This window comes from Bombina bombina, chromosome 3, assembly GCF_027579735.1.
Source record: "Bombina bombina isolate aBomBom1 chromosome 3, aBomBom1.pri, whole genome shotgun sequence".
Classification (NCBI taxonomy): Eukaryota; Metazoa; Chordata; class Amphibia; order Anura; family Bombinatoridae; genus Bombina; species Bombina bombina.
The window spans coordinates 804409424-804428794 of record NC_069501.1 but is presented as its reverse complement, the minus strand read 5'-3'; the positions used below and the strand labels follow the sequence as shown (position 1 = coordinate 804428794).

Genomic DNA, 19371 nt, shown 5'->3' with positions numbered 1-19371 from the left:
TTTGGCATTTTTTTCCCATTCCTGAAACTGTCTTATAAGGAATTTGATTTATTTTGCTTTATATGTTGTTTTTTCTCTTACATATTGCAAGATGTCTCACGTTGCATCTGAGCCAGAAGATACTACAGGAAAACCACTGCCTGCTGGATCTACCAAAGCTAAGTGTATCTGCTGTAAACTTTTGGTAGCTATTTCTCCAGCTGTTGTTTGTATTAATTGTCATGACAAACTTGTTAAAGCAGATAATATTTCCTTTAGTGATGTACCATTGCCTGTTGCAGTTCCCTCAACATCTAAGGTGCAGAATGTTCCTGATAACATAAGAGATTTTGTTTCTGAATCCATAAAGAAGGCTTTGTCTGTTATTTCTCCTTCTAGTAAACGTAAAAAGTCTTTTAAATCTTCTCTCTCTACAGATGAATTTTTAAATGAACACCATCATTCTGATTCTTTGGACTCTTCTAGTTCAGAGGATTCTGTCTCAGAGATTGATGCTGATAAATCTTCATATTTATTTAAGATGGAATTTATTCGCTCTTTACTTAAAGAAGTACTAATTGCTTTAGAAATAGAGGATTCTAGTCCTCTTGATACTAATTCTATACGTTTGGATAAGGTTTTTAAAGCTCCTGCGGTTATTCCAGAAGTCTTTCCTGTTCCTAATGCTATTTCTGCAGTAATTGCTAAGGAATGGGATAAATTGGGTAATTCATTTACTCCTTCTAAACGTTTTAAGCAATTATATCCTGTTCCGCCTGACAGGTTAGAATTTTGGGACAAAATCCCTAAAGTTGATGGGGCTATTTCTACCCTTGCTAAACGTACTACCATTCCTACGTCAGATGGTACCTCGTTTAAGGATCCTTTAGATAGAAAAATTGAATCTTTTCTAAGAAAAGCTTATCTATGTTCAGGTAATCTTCTTAGACCTGCTATATCATTGGCTGATGTTGCTGCAGCTTCAACTTTTTGGTTGGAAACTCTAGCGCAACAAGTAACAAATCGTGATTCTCATGATATTATTATTCTTCTCCAGCATGCTAATAATTTCATCTGTGATGCCATTTTTGATATTATTAGAGTTGATGTTAGATTTATGTCTCTGGCTATCTTAGCCAGAAGAGCTTTATGGCTTAAGACTTGGAATGCTGATATGGCTTCTAAATCAACTCTACTTTCCATTTCTTTCCAGGGAAACAAATTATTTGGTTCTCAGTTGGATTCTATTATTTCAACTGTTACTGGTGGGAAAGGAACTTTTTTACCACAGGATAAAAAATCTAAAGGTAAAAACAGGGCTAACAATCGTTTTCGTTCCTTTCGTTTCAACAAAGAACAAAAGCCTGATCCTTCGTCCTCAGGAGCAGTTTCAGTTTGGAAACCATCTCCAGTCTGGAATAAATCCAAGCCTGCTAGAAAGGCAAAGCCTGCTTCTAAGTTCACATGAAGGTACGGCCCTCATTCCAGTTCAGCTGGTAGGGGGCAGGTTACGTTTTTTCAAAGAAATTTGGATCAAATCTGTTCACAATCTTTGGATTCAGAACATTGTTTCAGAAGGGTACAGAATTGGTTTCAAGATGAGACCTCCTGCAAAGAGATTTTTTCTTTCCCGTGTCCCAGTAAATCCAGTGAAAGCTCAAGCATTTCTGAATTGTGTTTCAGATCTAGAGTTGGCTGGAGTAATTATGCCAGTTCCAGTTCCGGAACAGGGGATGGGGTTTTATTCAAATCTCTTCATTGTACCAAAGAAGGAGAATTCCTTCAGACCAGTTCTGGATCTAAAATTATTGAATCGTTATGTAAGGATACCAACGTTCAAGATGGTAACTGTAAGGACTATATTGCCTTTTGTTCAGCAAGGGAATTATATGTCCACAATAGATTTACAGGATGCATATCTGCATATTCCGATTCATCCAGATCATTATCAGTTCCTGAGATTCTCTTTTCTAGACAAGCATTACCAATTTGTGGCTCTACCGTTTGGCCTTGCTACAGCTCCAAGAATTTTCACAAAGATTCTCGGTGCCCTTCTGTCTGTAATCAGAGAACAGGGTATTGTGGTATTTCCTTATTTGGACGATATCTTGGTACTTGCTCCGTCTTTACATTTAGCAGAGTCTCATACGAATCGACTTGTGTTGTTTCTTCAAGATCATGGTTGGAGGATCAATTTACCAAAAAGTTCTTTGATTCCTCAAACAAGGGTAACCTTTCTGGGTTTCCAGATAGATTCAGTGTCCATGACTCTGTCTTTAACAGACAAGAGACGTCTAAAATTGATTACAGCTTGTCGAAACCTTCAGTCACAATCATTCCCTTCGGTAGCCTTATGCATGGAAATTCTAGGTCTTATGACTGCTGCATCGGACGCGATCCCCTTTGCTCGTTTTCACATGCGACCTCTTCAGCTCTGTATGCTGAACCAATGGTGCAGGGATTACACGAAGATATCTCAATTAATATCTTTAAAACCGATTGTTCGACACTCTCTAACGTGGTGGACAAATCACCATCGTTTAATTCAGGGGGCTTCTTTTGTTCTTCCGACCTGGACTGTAATTTCAACAGATGCAAGTCTCACAGGTTGGGGAGCTGTGTGGGGATCTCTGACGGCACAAGGAGTTTGGGAATCTCAGGAGGTGAGATTACCGATCAATATTTTGGAACTCCGTGCAATTTTCAGAGCTCTTCAGTTTTGGCCTCTTCTGAAGAGAGAATCGTTCATTTGTTTTCAGACAGACAATGTCACAACTGTGGCATACATCAATCATCAAGGAGGGACTCACAGTCCTCTGGCTATGAAAGAAGTATCTCGAATTTTGGTTTGGGCGGAATCCAGCTCCTGTCTAATCTCTGCGGTTCATATCCCAGGTGTAGACAATTGGGAAGCGGATTATCTCAGTCGCCAAACGTTGCATCCGGGCGAATGGTCTCTTCACCCAGAGGTATTTCTTCAGATTGTTCAATTGTGGGGGCTCCCAGAGATAGATCTGATGGCCTCTCATCTAAACAAGAAACTTTCCAGGTATCTGTCCAGATCCCGGGATCCTCAGGCGGAGGCAGTGGATGCATTATCACTTCCTTGGAAGTATCATCCTGCCTATATCTTTCCGCCTCTAGTTCTTCTTCCAAGAGTAATCTCCAAGATTCTGAGGGAATGCTCGTTTGTTCTGCTAATAGCTCCGGCATGGCCTCACAGGTTTTGGTATGCGGATCTTGTCCGGATGGCATCTTGCCAGCCATGGACTCTTCCGTTAAGACCAGACCTTCTGTCACAAGGTCCTTTTTTCCATCCGGATCTGAAATCCTTAAATTTAAAGGTATGGAGATTGAACGCTTGATTCTTGGTCATAGAGGTTTCTCTGACTCCGTGATTAATACTATGTTACAGGCTCGTAAATCTGTATCTCGAGAGATATATTATAGAGTCTGGAAGACTTATATTTCATGGTGTCTTTCTCATCATTTTTCTTGGCATTCTTTTAGAATACCGAGAATTTTACAATTTCTTCAGGATGGTTTGGATAAGGGTTTGTCTGCAAGTTCTTTGAAAGGACAAATCCCTGCTCTTTCTGTTCTTTTTCACAGAAAGATTGCTATTCTTCCTGATATTCATTGTTTTGTACAAGCTTTGGTTCGTATAAAACCTGTCATTAAGTCAATTTCTCCTCCTTGGAGTTTGAATTTGGTTCTGGGAGCTCTTCAAGCTCCTCCGTTTGAACCTATGCATTCATTGGACATTAAATTACTTTCTTGGAAAGTTTTGTTCCTTTTGGCCATCTCTTCTGCTAGAAGAGTTTCTGAATTATCTGCTCTTTCGTGTGAGTCTCCTTTTCTGATTTTTCATCAGGATAAGGCGGTGTTGCGAACTTCTTTTGAATTTTTACCTAAAGTTGTGAATTCCAACAACATTAGTAGAGAAATTGTGGTTCCTTCATTATGTCCTAATCCTAAGAATTCTAAGGAGAAATCATTGCATTCTTTGGATGTTGTTAGAGCTTTGAAATATTATGTTGAAGCTACGAAATCTTTCCGTAAGACTTCTAGTCTATTTGTTATCTTTTCCGGTTCTAGGAAAGGCCAGAAAGCTTCTGCCATTTCTTTGGCATCTTGGTTGAAATCTTTAATTCATCTTGCCTATGTTGAGTCGGGTAAATCTCCGCCTCAAAGAATTACAGCTCATTCTACTAGGTCAGTATCTACTTCCTGGGCGTTTAGGAATGAAGCTTCGGTTGACCAGATCTGCAAAGCAGCAACTTGGTCTTCTTTGCATACTTTTACTAAATTCTACCATTTTGATGTATTTTCTTCTTCTGAAGCAGTTTTTGGTAGAAAAGTTCTTCAGGCAGCGGTTTCAGTTTGAATCTTCTGCTTATGTTTTTTGTTAAACTTTATTTTGGGTGTGGATTATTTTCAGCAGGAATTGGCTGTCTTTATTTTATCCCTCCCTCTCTAGTGACTCTTGTGTGGAAAGATCCACATCTTGGGTAGTCATTATCCCATACGTCACTAGCTCATGGACTCTTGTTAATTACATGAAAGAAAACATAATTTATGTAAGAACTTACCTGATAAATTCATTTCTTTCATATTAACAAGAGTCCATGAGGCCCACCCTTTTTTGTGGTGGTTATGATTTTTTTGTATAAAGCACAATTATTCCAATTCCTTATTTTATATGCTTCGCACTTTTTCTTATCACCCCACTTCTTGGCTATTCGTTAAACTGATTTGTGGGTGTGGTGAGGGGTGTATTTATAGGCATTTTAAGGTTTGGGAAACTTTGCCCCTCCTGGTAGGAATGTATATCCCATACGTCACTAGCTCATGGACTCTTGTTAATATGAAAGAAATGAATTTATCAGGTAAGTTCTTACATAAATTATGTTTTTTTTCCACAAGAGATATATAAAATGGCATGTAATATTATATAAACATTAAAAACTAGGGCTTCTGCCTTTTTATGATATTTTATAAGGCTATAAATCTGCCTTATCCATATTTAGGAGCAAGGCTTGGTGACCGCTTAAATGCGGCATACGTACATTTTTGTTTGCTTTCATTCACGAGCGCGCATGCCGGGACGCATCCTTTTAATTGTAGGATATTGCATCATCATAATGCGCCATCTAAGGTGCAATTTCAATTTTACCATTTTGATTTTTATACCTCATCAGAAGCAGCTTTTGGTAGAAAGGTTCTTCATGCAGTTGTCTCAGTTTGATAACTGTGTGTCTTATTTTGAGTTTTTTGTCATAAGACATTATTTTGTTTTTTTTGGATTTATTTTCTCCGCAAAAAAAACCTTTTTATTTTATCCCTCCCTTTCTTGTTACTTGTCGACTTCCACATCTTGGGTATTATATCCCATACATTATAGCTCATGGACTCTCGCCACCTATATGAAAGAAAACATAATTTATGTAAGAACTTACCTAATAAATTCATTTCTTTCATGGTGGCGAGAGTCCACGAGGTCCCTCCCATTTGGGGTTATTTTTTTGTTTACAGCGCATACTTTTTTTTTTCCTACTCCTCTTTATTGGCTTTTGCTACTTAAAGGGACAGTCAACACTAAAATTATTGTTTAAAAAGATAGATAACGCCTTTACTACTGATTCCCCAGCTTTGCACAACTAACATTGTTATATTAATATACTTTATAACCTTTTAACCTCTAAATTTCTGCCTGTTTCTAAGCCACTACATACAGCCTCTTATCACATGCTTTTTTATTTGCTTTTCACAACAAGAGACTGCTAGTTTATATGTGCCATATAGATATCATTGTGTTTACGCCCGTGGAGTTATTTAAGAGTAAGCACAACACAGCACTAATTGTCTAAAATGCAAGTCAATAGATTATAAATGTGATCAGGGGGCTGTCAGAAGATGCTTAAATATACGTTTATCAAAGAGGTAAAAAGCATATTCATATTACTGTGTTGGTTGTGCAAAACTGGGGAATGGGTAATAAAGGGATTATCTATCTTTTAAAACGATAACAATTCTGGTGTAGACTCTCCCTTTAAACACCTCACTACTTGGCTATTCGTAAAACTGAGGTATGTGTGAGGTGGTAGAGGTATTGATAGGCTTTTGAGGTTGGGGAAACTTTGCCGCCACCTGGTAGGAATGTATATCCCATATGTAACAGCTCTCGCCACCATGAAAGAATTGAATTTATCAGGTTAAGTTCTTACATAAATTATGTTTCTCACCTCTGAGCTATGCAGATTACAATGTAGGTGACTTCTCTCTTAGGCTTTCTGTTGTATTCCTTGCCTACAGTCTATAATTGGCCTTAGGCATATGCTAGTTTCTAGACATGAAAATAGGAGCCCAGGTCCACCCTTATTAGTGCAGAGTTTTCATTTAATTTTCCAGTTGATGATTTCTTACTTTGTTAGCAACTTACATTTTTTTCCCTTTATTTTCTCCTCAGTTCTAAATGGTGTGACAGAGCCAATTGCATTGTGTACAATGGAGTATATGTTTCTCCACAAGTTATGCAATAATGTTGGTGGTATTAAAAGTGTACTATACAATTTGCGTATGGGCCAGAAATCTACTCCACAGTTTGAATGTGGCAGAAAATTGCAAGTGAGGAATCCATTTCAGGTTTTACCTACAAGCTAAGGTTTTCTCACCTACAGCTAATTGTTAATTAGCTCTCATTGGATAGTGTGTGCTGGTGCTGCAGAGACAGAATATTTGCAGAAGCTGTTGTTGTCTAGAGGTTCTAGGCCTGTAAGTTTGAAAACTGTTTGTAATTTTGCTGTTGTGTGCCAAAGCCACACAACTTTAGTCTGGACTGCTTTATTTTGTTTAGTAAGCGCTATTGTGCAAGGATTTATTTTATGGTATTCCTGCAAATTGGCTGTCAAACGTCTAATACTTTTACTCCTAATCTAACATGTGTTGAGTACTTTTATGCTTTGAAGACTGTGTGCTAAAATCCACAGGAAAGGGATATTTCTTTCATGTAATTGGCAAGAGTCCATGAGCTAGTGACTTATGGGATATACAATCCTACCAGGAGGTGCAAAGTTTCCCAAACCTCAAAATGCCTATAAATACACCCCTCACCACACCCACAATTCAGTTTTCCAAATTTTGTCTCCTATGGAGGTGGTGAAGTAAGTTTTTGTGCTAAAATTTCTAAGTTGATATGCGCTTCTCAGCATTTTGAAGCCCGATTCCTCTGAGTACAGTGAATGTCAGAGGGATGTGAAGGGAGTATCACCTATTGAATGCAATGGTTTTCCTCACAGGGATCTATTTCATAGGTTCTCTGTTATCGGTCGTAGAGATTAATCTCCTACCTCCCTTTTCAGATCGACGAAATACTCTCATATTCCATTACCTCTACTGATAACCGTTTCAGTACTGGTTTGGCTATCTGCTATATGTGGATGGGTGTCTTCAGGTAAGTATGTTTTCATTGCTTAAGACACTCTCAGCTATGGTTTGGCACTTTATGTATTGATATAAAGTTCTAAATATATGTATTGTACATATATTTGCCATGATTCAGGTTTCAGTATATTTCCTTTTGCAGACTGTCAGTTTTATATCTTGAAAATTAATTTTTTTTTGAAGAATTTATTTCTTACCTGGGGTATAGTCTTTTTGAAATTGACTGTCATTTTAAATTTGCGGGCAGAATTAGGCTCGTGAGGGCGCAAAATGCCAAACTATATTGCGTCATTTTTGGCGCAAGTTTTTTTGGCGCAAAGTTACGTTCGATGACGCAAATTCGTCATTTCCGGTGTCTTTGTCGACGCAAATTTCTCTGTGTGCGTCATTCTTGGCGCCAAATATTTTCATAATTTAAACCCCATTCCTATATGCCTCTTGTCTTTTTTCTCTATCAGAGGGCTATGCTGTTGCATTTTTTTTCCCATTCCTGAAACTGCCATATAAGGAAATTGATAATTTTGCTTTATATGTTGTTTTTTCTCTTACATTTTGCAAGATGTCTCAATCTGTTCCTGTCTCAGAAAACACTGTTGGAATCCTGCTGACTGATAACAGTTCTACCAAAGCTAAGTACATTTCTTGTAATCTTATGGAGATTATATCTACAGCTGTGGTTTGTAATAAGTTGTCATGATAAACTTTTATATGCAGAGAATGTGTCCATCAGTAATAATACATTGCCATTTGCTGTTCTTTTAACATCTAATGTACAAGATACACCTGTGAATTTATAAGAATTTTTTGCTGATTCTATTCAGAAGGTTTTGTCTGCCATCCCGCCTTCTAATAAATGTAAAGGTCTTTTTAAACTTCTCATAAAGTTGATGAAATTTCAAATGACCGACAACATACTGAATTATCCTCCTCTGATGAGGATCTATCTGATTCAGAAAATCCTTCCTCAGATATTGACACTAACAAATCTTCTTATTTATTTAAAATAGAGTACATTCGTTCTTTGTTGAAGAAGTGTTGATTATATTGGATATTGAGGAGACTAGATTTTAAAGCTAGTAAACGTTTAAATTCTGTTTATAAACCTCCTGTGGTTATTTCAGAGGTTTTTTTTCAGTTCCTGATGCTATTTCTGATATGATTTCTAAGGAATGGAATAGGCCTTGTACTTCTTTTATTCCTTCTTTAAGGTTTAAAAAATTGTATCCTTTGCCAGCAATTAGATTGGAGTTTTGGGAAAAGATCCCCAAAGTTGATGGGGCTATCTCTACTCTTGCTAAATGTACTACTATTCCTACGGAAGATAGTATTTCTTTTTAAGATCCTTTAGATAGGAAACTTGAATCTTATCTAAGGAAAGCTTATTTATTTTCAGGTCTTCTTCTTAGGCCTGCAATTTCTTTGGCTGATGTTGCAGCTGCTTCAACTTTTTGGTTGGAAACTTTAGCACAACAAGTATTGATTCATGATTTGTCTAGCATTGTTAACTTGATTCAACATGCTAATAATTTCATTTGTGATGCCATTTTTTGATATGATCAAAATTGATGTTAAATCTCTGTCTTTAGCTATTTTAGCTAGAAGAGCTTTGTGGCTTAAATCTTGGAATGCTGATATGACTTCTAAGTCCAGATTGCTATTTCTTTCCTTCTAAGGTAATAAATTATTTGGTTCAGTTGGATTCAATATTTTCAACTGTCACTGGGGGGAAGGGAGTTTTTTTGCCTCAAGATAAGATCTAAGGGTAAATGTAAAGCTTCTAACCGTTTTTGTTCTTAAATAAGGAACAGAAACCTAATTCTTCCCCAAGGAATCTGTTTCCAATTGGAAGCCTTCTTCAAATTGGAATAAATCCAAGCCATTTAAGAGATCAAAGCCAGCCCCTAAATCTGCATGAAGGTGCGGCTCTTATTCCAGCTCAGCTGGTAGGGGGCAGATTAAGATTTTTCTAAGATGTTTGGATCAATTCGGTCCAAAATCATTGGATTCAGAATATTGTCTCTCAAGGGTACAGAATAGGATTCAGAGTAAGACCGCATGTGAGAATATTTTTTTCTCTCAAGCATTCAAGCAAACTCGGTAAAGGCTCAGGCTTTCCTGAAGTGTGTTTAAGACCTGGAGTTATCTGGGGTAATCATGCCAGTTCCGTTTCAGGAACAGGGTCTGGGGTTTTATTCAAATCTATTCATTGTCCCAAAGAAAGTAATTTCATTCAGACCAGTTTTGGATCTAAAAATTTTGAATCGATATGTAAGAGTACCAACTTTCAAAATGGTGACTATAAGGTCTATTCTGCTTTTTATTCAGCAAGGGCATTATATGCCCACAATAGACTTACAGGATGCATATCTTCATATTCCGATTAATCCAGATTGCTTTCAATCTCTGAGATTCTCTTTTTTAGACAAGCATTACCAATTTGTTGCTCTTCCTTTTTGGCCTAGCGACAGCCCTAGTAATCTTTTCAAAGGTTCTTGGTGTCCTTCTCTCTGTTATCAGAGAGCGGGGTGTTGCAGTGTTTCCTTATTTGGACGATATCTTGGTCTTTACGTTCTGCAGAATCTCACTCGAATCAACTACTGTTGTTTCTTCAAAGACATGGTTGGAGGATCAATTTACCAAAAAGTTCCTTGATTCCTCAGACAAGAGTCACCTTTTTAGGTTTTAAGATAGATTCAGTGTCCATGACTCTGTCTCTGACAAGAATTTTTTTTAATTGGTTTCAGTTTGTCGGAACCTTCAGTCTCTATTATTCCCTTCAGTAGCTATGTGCATGGAAGTTTTAGGTCTCATGACTGCAGCATCGGACGTGATTCTCTTTGCTCGTTTTTATATGAGACCTCTCCAGCTTTGTATAGTGAATCATGGTGCAGGGATTATACAAGAATATCACAATGTCCTTAAATCCCAATGTTCGACTATCTCTGACTTGATCGTTAGATCACCATCGTATAGTTCTAGGGGCCTCTTTGGTTGTCCAACCTGGACTGTGATCACAACAGATGTCTTTTCAGGTTGGGGAGCTGTTTGGGGATCTCTGACAGCACAAGGGGTTTGGAAATCTCAAGAGGCGAGATTACCAATCAATTTTCAGGGCTCTTCAGTTTGGCCTCTGTTGAAGCTGTGGCATATGTCAATTTTCAGGGTGGGACTCACAGTCCCCTAGCTATGATATTAGTATCTCAAATACTTTCTTGGGCGGAATCCAGCTCTTGTCTAATTTCTGTGGTACATATCCCAGGTGTAGACAATTAAGAAGCGGATTATCTCAGCTGTCAGACTTTACATCCGGGGGAGAGGCCTCTCCATCCAGATGTGTTTTTTTCAGATTGTTCAGATGTGGGGTTTTCCAGAAATAGATCTGATAGCTTCTCATCTAAACAAGAAACTTCCTAGGTACCTGTCCAGGTCCAGGGATCTTCAGGCGGAAGCAGTGGTTGCGTTGACACTTCCTTGGTGCTACCAACCTGCTTATATTTTCACACCTCTAGTTCTTCTTCCAAGAGTGATATCCAAAATCATCATGGAACAGTCATTTGTATTGCTGGTAGCTCCAGCATGACCTCACAGGTTTTGGTATGCGGATCTTGTTCGGATGTCCAGTTGCCAACCTTAGCCTCTTCCATTTAGGTTGGATCTTCTGTCTCAAGGTCCGTTTTTTCCATCAGGATTTCAAATCATTAAATTTGAAGGTATGGGAATTGAATGCCTAGTGCTTAGTCATAGAGGTTTCTCTGACTGAGTGATTAATACTATGTTACAGGCTCGTAAATCTGTTTATAGAAAGATTTATTATCGAGTTTGGAAGACTTATTTTCATGGTGTTCTTTTCATAAATTCGCTTGGCATTCTTTCAGAATTCCTAGAATTTTCCAGTTTCTTCAGGATGGTTTGGATAAGGTTTTGTCTGCAAGTCTTTGCTCTTTCTGTCTTATTTCACAGAATGATTGCTAAGCTTCCTGATATTCACTGTTTTTAACAGGCTTTGGTTTGTATCAAGCCTGTCATTAAATCAATGTCTCCTCCTTGTAGTCTTAATTTAGTTTTGAAGGTTTTACAGGCTCCTCCCATTTGAGCCTATGCATTCTTTGGATATTAAACTACTTTCTTGGAAAGTGTTGTTGCTTTTGGCCATCTCTTCTGCTAGAAGGGTTTCTGAATTATCTACTCTTTATTGTGAATCTCCTTTTCTGATTTTTCATCAGGATAAGGCGGTTTTGCGGACTTCATTTAAATTCTTTCCTAAAGTTGTGATTTCTAACAACATTAATAGAGAATTTTTGTCCCTTCCTTGTGTCCTAATCCAAAGAATTCCTTGGAGAAATCCTTCCATTCTTTGGATGTGGTAAGAGCTTTGAAATATTATGTTGAAGCTACTAAAGATTTCAGGAAGAAGTCTAGTCTATTTCTTGTCTTTTCTGGTTCTAAGAAAGGTCAGAGGGCTTCTGCCGTTTCCTTGGCTTCGTGGTTAAAGCTTTTGTTTCATTTAGCTTATTTGGGGTCGGGTCAAGCCCCCTCTCAGAGTATTACAGCTCATTCTACTAGATCAGTCTCTACTTTGTGGGCTTTTAAGAATGAAGCTTCAGTCGATCAGATTTGCAAAGCAGAAACTTGGTCTTCTTTGCATACATTTACTAAATTCTACCGTTTTTGATGTATTCGCTTCTTCAGAAGCAGTTTTTGGTAGAAAAGTTCTTCAGGCAGCTGTTTCAGTTTGATTCTTCTGCTTATGTTTTAAGTTTTTTCTTTTCATTTAATGAGAATTAACATATTTTGGGTTGTGGATTATTTTTTCAGTGAGAAATGGCTGTTTTTATTTTTATCCCTCCCTCTCTAGTGACTCTTGCGTGGAGTTTCACATCTTGGGTATTGCTATCCCATACGTCATTAGCTCATGGGCTCTTGCCAATTACATGAAAGAAAACATAATTTATTTAAGAACTTATCTGATAAATTCATTTCTTTCATCTTGGCAAGAGTCCATAAGGTCCACCCTTTTTGTGGTGGTTATGATTTTTTGTATAAAGCACAATTATTTCCAAATTTCTTTGTTGATGCTTTTTACTCCTTTCTTTATCACCCCACTTCTTGGCTATTCATTAAACTGAATTGTGGGTGTGGTGATAGGTGTATTTATAGGCATTTTGAGGTTTGGGAAACTTTGCCCCTCATGGTAGGATTGTATATCCCATACGTCACTAGCTCATGGACTCTTGCCAATATGAAAGAAATGAATTTATCAGGTAAGTTCTTACATAAATTATGTTTTTTTGTGACAATGGATAACATTGAATGTTGTCTGTAAGCAGCTTTAGTATTTTCCCTTTACTAAAATGGAAAAAAAGAAATTTGAGGATTAAAAATTAATTTCTCTTTACAGATTGATTCCCTGACTGGACTTGGTGTGACGAAAGTGGAATGTGGCTCTCAGTTTTCTGTGGCGCTTACAAAGTCTGGTGCTGTTTACACATGGTAGGCTGACTAACTATTAGTGTATTCTTATGTTCTGTGTGTTGAAATGAGTTATAGTATAATAGCACTGTAAAATTGCACTCCTAGCACACAGCTAGATTAAAACTTACTCTTCATTGTGATTGCAAGAGAGCGCCAAGAAGTGTGTTAATAATTTGTTTCGTTATTTTCTCTATGGGCTTTGCACCCAGGCTTGGCTGGAGTTAACTGCCTGAGTAACTGAGAACTGTGCAGATGTCTGTGATTGCTGGTGAGCACCCAGGGCTTTTTTGGGGGGAATTTGGCAGTGGCACGGGATGTGCACCTGATCCAGTTTGAAATTGCATTCCGTTTACATGGGTTTTTTTTTTATTTGTCTAGGTAAATTACAAAAGGTCTGTGTGTCAGCCTTATTTGTATCTGTGTTATGTGTTTGGTTGAATGCATGCATTGTGTGGTTGTAGGTTAGGGACCCAGGGAGGAAGAGACCTTGATGTGATCCTGGCCTATCACTCTTTTGGCCAAATGCTGTAACTAACACTTCCATTTTGTTTTTAATCTAGCTGTGTGTTTGCAAGAGAGTGCAATGATGTGTTTTGTTTGTATATGTATATCTAAGCACAAGTACTCACTTTAGTCACTCTTTTGGTGCTGATAAGCTACCATATTTACAATTATGTGCATCTCATGCATAAGACAAGCAACTCTCTCTGCTTCACATATTATCTTATGATATTATGCTTAATTTATTTTTATGCCCGGAAACATTTCTGTGGACGCCCAGGTCTACATTTAAAGAATTATGTAAGGAATTGGTTGTTAACCCCTGCCCTATATGTCAGTAGAAGGTTGTTAACATGGCACCATAGTGGCGACACTGCAATGGAAGATCAATGGAAGTTTTCACATTGCTCTTATTGTAGTCCAGGATATGAAAACTAATTTGATGGGAAAAACCTTGTGTCTTTTAGCCGTAGCTCATGTTCCTTTTGCCTTATTATGAAAGTTTAAACTTGGATTAAAATTGTTTAAAATAAAGTATAAATAAGATACTAAAAACTTATTTTACTGTTCTCTTCTTATGTATAGGGGCAAAGGCGATTACCATCGGTTAGGTCATGGTTCTGATGATCATGTGAGGAGGCCACGTCAAGTTCAGGGTCTTCAGGGAAAGAAAGTTATTGCCATTGCCACTGGTTCATTGCATTGTGTTTGCTGCACAGAAGATGGTAAAATAGCAGCTTGAAACATTATGATATGCAACTAGGTTAAAAGTATCTTGTCCTTCAGTGCAATTGTACTTTGCTACAATATGCTTTCATGCTTATTTAAAAAGAAATGCAACATCTCACTGCAATCCTCTTCTTCACTTTTATACATGCATATTGTTAACTAATAGAAATTGTAGCATTACTGGTGAAAAACTGCTAAAAGAGTGTTCATTTGTATAAAAAAACATCTTAGCTCTCCAACAGTCAGTGAACTTTAATTGTAATTATGAGCAGATTTATGTGATAAAAACAAATGTATGGGTTATTTGAATAGCCATTTCAGTAAATGTAGCTTTTTTGAGGTTTGTACAATTGCAACCTTGTATTACAATGCGCATGGTGGGAAGTGTTATGGGTGTGACATCATAAGTGTGTTATTCCTGCATCTACATATGATTTTACATAGCCGTTGCTTGCATTTTAATTATTTTTCACAAGCATTTTCCTATACTCTTGATTTTGAAGAGACCTTATGGTGTGCTCCTGTTTTTCTAATTAACCAATAGCAAAAATGGCAACATTGCTGTCTGCACACCATATTACAGCAGTATCCCTGCATAAAGCAATTCTGTATTGCAATAAAATTGGTGATTTTCTTAGCTTCTCTGTAGTGCAGAGTCTTTAACACCAGAAATGGCTGTTATTATTTGTCCCCTCTGGATATTACGTTTTTATTGTGTATCTGAATGCTTCGTGGAATCTCATCCATTCACTGCTTGTGGTAAATGTGCATCAGTCAAGACAATTCATTTTGCCCTTAAAGCCTTTTTCATGATTGCCTGCTGGATTCTAAATGAGTCATTTACTTTGTTTGGTTTGTGCTCTTGATATAGTAGGCAAGAAAAGCAACAGCCTGAAATGGCAGAGCCGTGTCATAACTTTGTGAAGTGCATTTCCTTTGTTCAGAGCTGGGGCTGTTCTGTAGGACAACTTGTCTTTTTGTTTTGTAGTTATATTTCGATATAACCAGAATAGTTTCCACCCATCATATGATGCATAATCTTTATTTCAAGTACATTAGTATGTTACCTTTATTATAATCCAATAAGATGGAAAGTTTATTTAAAACTATTGAAATTAGTAGTTACATATTAGCACAGTTTTCTGAACTCATTGGGTGTTTTACAAATGTATGTGATATTTTGTTCTTTTTCTCTCCTAGGAGAGGTTTATACCTGGGGTGATAATGATGAAGGGCAGCTAGGAGATGGAACTACCAATGCAATTCAGAGGCCTAGGCTGGTGACAGCTCTTCAAGGAAAGAAAATAAACAGAGTTGCTTGTGGGTCAGCGCACACACTGGCATGGTCCACTAGTAAACCTGCTAATGCAGGGAAACTTCCTACACAGGTAAGTTTCTTAGTACACAGGACTATTTGATCTATGTTTTTTAATGATTCATATATCCAGTATGAATAATTGTAGCAGTTTGTATATTTAAATTTTATTTTTGGACTTAGATCATTATGGTCTACAGTGGCGAGCTAACTGTTGCACACAAACGCTAAGGGGTATATCGCAGCTCATTGCGTGCGTCGGAAGAAGCGCACGTATTACAAGTTAAAAGTAAATGCGTTCACTTGAGCACACTTGAATCTAATGCCGTCGGGATAGCAGAGCTCTGGTTAACTGTTACACTCAACAAAAAAGTTGAACAAAACAGTCACAGAATGGCTTTTTGAGACACCGAACATTGCTCTAATATATTCAGATTGTCTTAAAAAAGGCTAAAGTTTTTAGCCTAAACGTCGACTGACAAATGTTGGAATAAAAGTTTTTTTCTTCTATATTCAAGTCCTGTAAGTGCCCTTATTTTTGGAAATTCACTGAATGTTTGCAGAGGAGTCACCCAGGCAACGTATGAGCTAAGGCTTAATGAGTGAGTGCATAAAGATTGTGTGTGTGTATGTATATATATATATATATATATATATATATATATATATGTGTGTGTATGTATGTGTATATGTATATATATATATATATATATATATATATATATACACAACACAACAACAAGTATTGGCGCACATCCAAACACTTAAGTCCACATTATAGCATATTTATATATACTTCAAACAAAATATTTGACTGCTAAATATTCCTTAAATTGTTAAAATAAAATTGGGATCATTGTCTCACAATATTATTAACATATATTTATGCTGCAAAAAGTTTTGCCTTTTAATTATGCTTTCAAGTAAAAATGGGATCTTAGTCACACAATATGGTCATATTCTGCTAAGCCAGTCACCACTTACAAGGTGTCCCAAAATAGACTGATCCTAACACTAATCAGTTTAGCTTTGCTGGACTGAGTCATTCGATTCTTATATCCATATACAGAATTTCAACACTGCAGTACTATGTCTCAAACCATGTCTGCTCAGAATGAAAGTCCCTAGCTTTATATATATATATATATATATATATATATATATATATATATATATATATATATATATATATATATATATATACACACACACACCACAATCACATAATCTGGAAAACACCTGGGCTGGGTGGTGTGCTTTTACCAAAGGGTTTGGGATTTGGTCAGCTCCCTATTTAATACAACAACAGAGGAGGGGTTTGGTTAAGCACACCACCTGATAGAGAAAAAAGGCCTTTTATGTATTAGCACATATATTGTGGGAGTGCTGCCAAAGTGACCAAAATAACAAAACAACACAACAAGAAGTATTGGCGCACATCCAAACACTTAAGTCCACATTATAACCTATTTATATATACTTCAAACAATATATTTGGAGTGATAAGTTGCACTCCACTTGTAATCTAGCCCAATGTATACCATGTGGTTTTAAAGATGAAAAACAGGTTTTTTTTGCCATAATAATTGTAGATTTACTTTTTTTTTTCATACAGATGGTGAGAGTCCACAATCCTTTACTTATGGGACTTACTTTTCTCTGCTACTAGGAGAAGTTTCATCCAAACTCCAGGAGCTCTATAAAACCCCTTCCACCTCACTGTTAACTTATTCTTGTCTTTGTCTCCACTGGAGGAAGGTGAATAATGAAGATGTGCATTTTATTCTTTATTGAGAGGGATTCTCAAATTAAGTTGAGGCCCATTTCCCCTCAAAGTGCAGCTCTTGGATGCAGGGACTTGTGCTATGTCTTTTCCTGTTGGATCATCGATATACTCCTATTTCAGATCCTCTGCTGCTGTGTTTCAGCACTGGTTTTTGCTTCCTATAGGTGTCCTACAGTAGTAGGATTCCTATTGGTAAGTACTATATTTATTATTTGGCACTCTATAAGCCTCTTAGATTATTTTATAATTGTTATATATGTTTATAGCCTTGGGACAGTTTTATACATTTTTGGTCATTCCCCTTTAAAAACTTATGTGTCAAGTTTTTGCATGCGTTCATCTTTTTTATGTTCGATGGGTTTTTTTTTTTTTTTGTCCATATATTTTTAAACACACACCATGTTTTGTGTATGTATATTTTTTAAAAAATCATACACAAGCAAACAGTTTTTAAAATAAAATGGAGAAAAACAGAACCTAATAACTTTACCCAAATAATATATTGTTTCTGCTTCCAGGGAAATGGAAATTGGATAATGGTCAGACACTGGGTTATGAACAGCTTCCCATGTAGAATGACAAACTTAGATTGTTGGAATCAGTTATATACCCTTAATTCTGATGTCAGATTTCTTGACCAAACCTTCTTACAGAGGGGCCAGGGAAATACCCACCCCTCTCTTTTATGACATGTTATAAAGCTCTGAATCCTAGGCTGAAATTATAGAATACCTTGTAACTTCTGTTATGAATATCTAGTTCATATACACAGATAGGCAATCCCTCATATGACGTGTCCAGCAGAAGAGGTGTCTGAAAGGCCTGATATTCATAAAATATTCTAATTTGAGGCAACAATAACCTTAAATTGACCTCGGCTCTCTCTGGGTAGAGGAAACAGTTTTTTTTTTCTTGTCTCTACTGACATCTCTGAACCATAAAAATGTCTCTGTTAAAGAACCAGTAAATACAGTAGGATTTGCATAATGAATAAAGGCATATTAAAAGACAATACAATAGCACTTTGACTGAACTTCAAATGAGTAGTAGATTTTCTTCTGACAAGTTTCAAAGTTTTGTCTATTTCCAATCCCCTTGTATCATGTGACAGCCATCAACCAATCACCAATGCATATACATATAGCCTGTGAATTATTGCACATGCTGGAGTAGGAGCTGATGACTCAAAAAGTGTAAATATAAAATTACTGTGCATATTTCGTTAATGGAAGTAAATTGGAAAGTTGTTTAAAATGGCATGCTCTTTTTGAATTATGAAGTTTAATTTTGACTTGTGTCCCTTTAAGTTGGGCTGTAACACTGACCTTAGGCAATAAAGTTTCTCCAGTGAGACTTACAGCTATTTATGACTGTGCTCTGGCTTTCTAAGCAAAAAAAACACAGGAACGCATTTCTTTTGAAAAAAAAATAAACAAATTATTTAGCACACAAGCTTAAAAGTTAACCACTTCTAACCAAAATCATAAGGCCTTCATGAAAAATACTATTTGATCAAAAAGAAGCAGCAGCTAGATCAGCAATATAAATTGCTGGTCTAAAAAGATATCCTGCTTGCTGTAAAGCCATCCTATGGAAGGATTCTAACTTCCTACCTAAAAGGTATTTAAAGGAAGAGCTATCTTCCAGAGGAATACATTAAGCCAAAGTAGAACCCATCCATTTTGGGAACAGTTTCCCAGGACTCAGTGTTAGAAGCTGGTAAAGGAATAGGAAACACTTGAGGAGATTTAACCTTGGGTTTTAAAACAATGTCTAAATGATTAACAGGCTTATCTCCTTCTACTTTAGTAAGCAAATCTCCTTAATGTGACTTACTTAAAGGGACATGAACCTCAATTTCCCCCCCCCATAATTTAGAAAGAGCATTCAATAATAAACAACTTTCCAATATACTTATTTATTTCATGTAATTAGCAAGAGTCCATGAGCTAGTGACGTATGGGATATACATTCCTACCAGGAGGGGCAAAGTTTCCCAAACCTCAAAATGCCTACAAATACACCCCTCACCACACCCACAAATCAGTTTTACAAACTTTGCCTCCTATGGAGGTGGTGAAGTAAGTTTGTGCTAGATTCTACGTTAATATGCGCTCCGCAGCAGGTTGGAGCCCGGTTTTCCTCT

General features: G+C 37.0%; 1 protein-coding gene across 4 annotated transcripts in view; it reads left to right on the top strand.

Moving 5' to 3' along the window:
- HERC2 (HECT and RLD domain containing E3 ubiquitin protein ligase 2) overlaps positions 1-19371 on the top strand; it is a 733063-nt gene that overhangs the window by 567937 nt on the left and 145755 nt on the right. For all 4 annotated transcript variants that reach the window (XM_053707729.1, XM_053707727.1, XM_053707730.1 and 1 more), the window contains 3 exons: positions 12821-12912; positions 13981-14120; positions 15325-15512. In XM_053707729.1, the coding sequence (XP_053563704.1) occupies positions 12821-12912; positions 13981-14120; positions 15325-15512 (420 nt within the window). The remainder of the gene's footprint in view (positions 1-12820; positions 12913-13980; positions 14121-15324; positions 15513-19371) is intronic.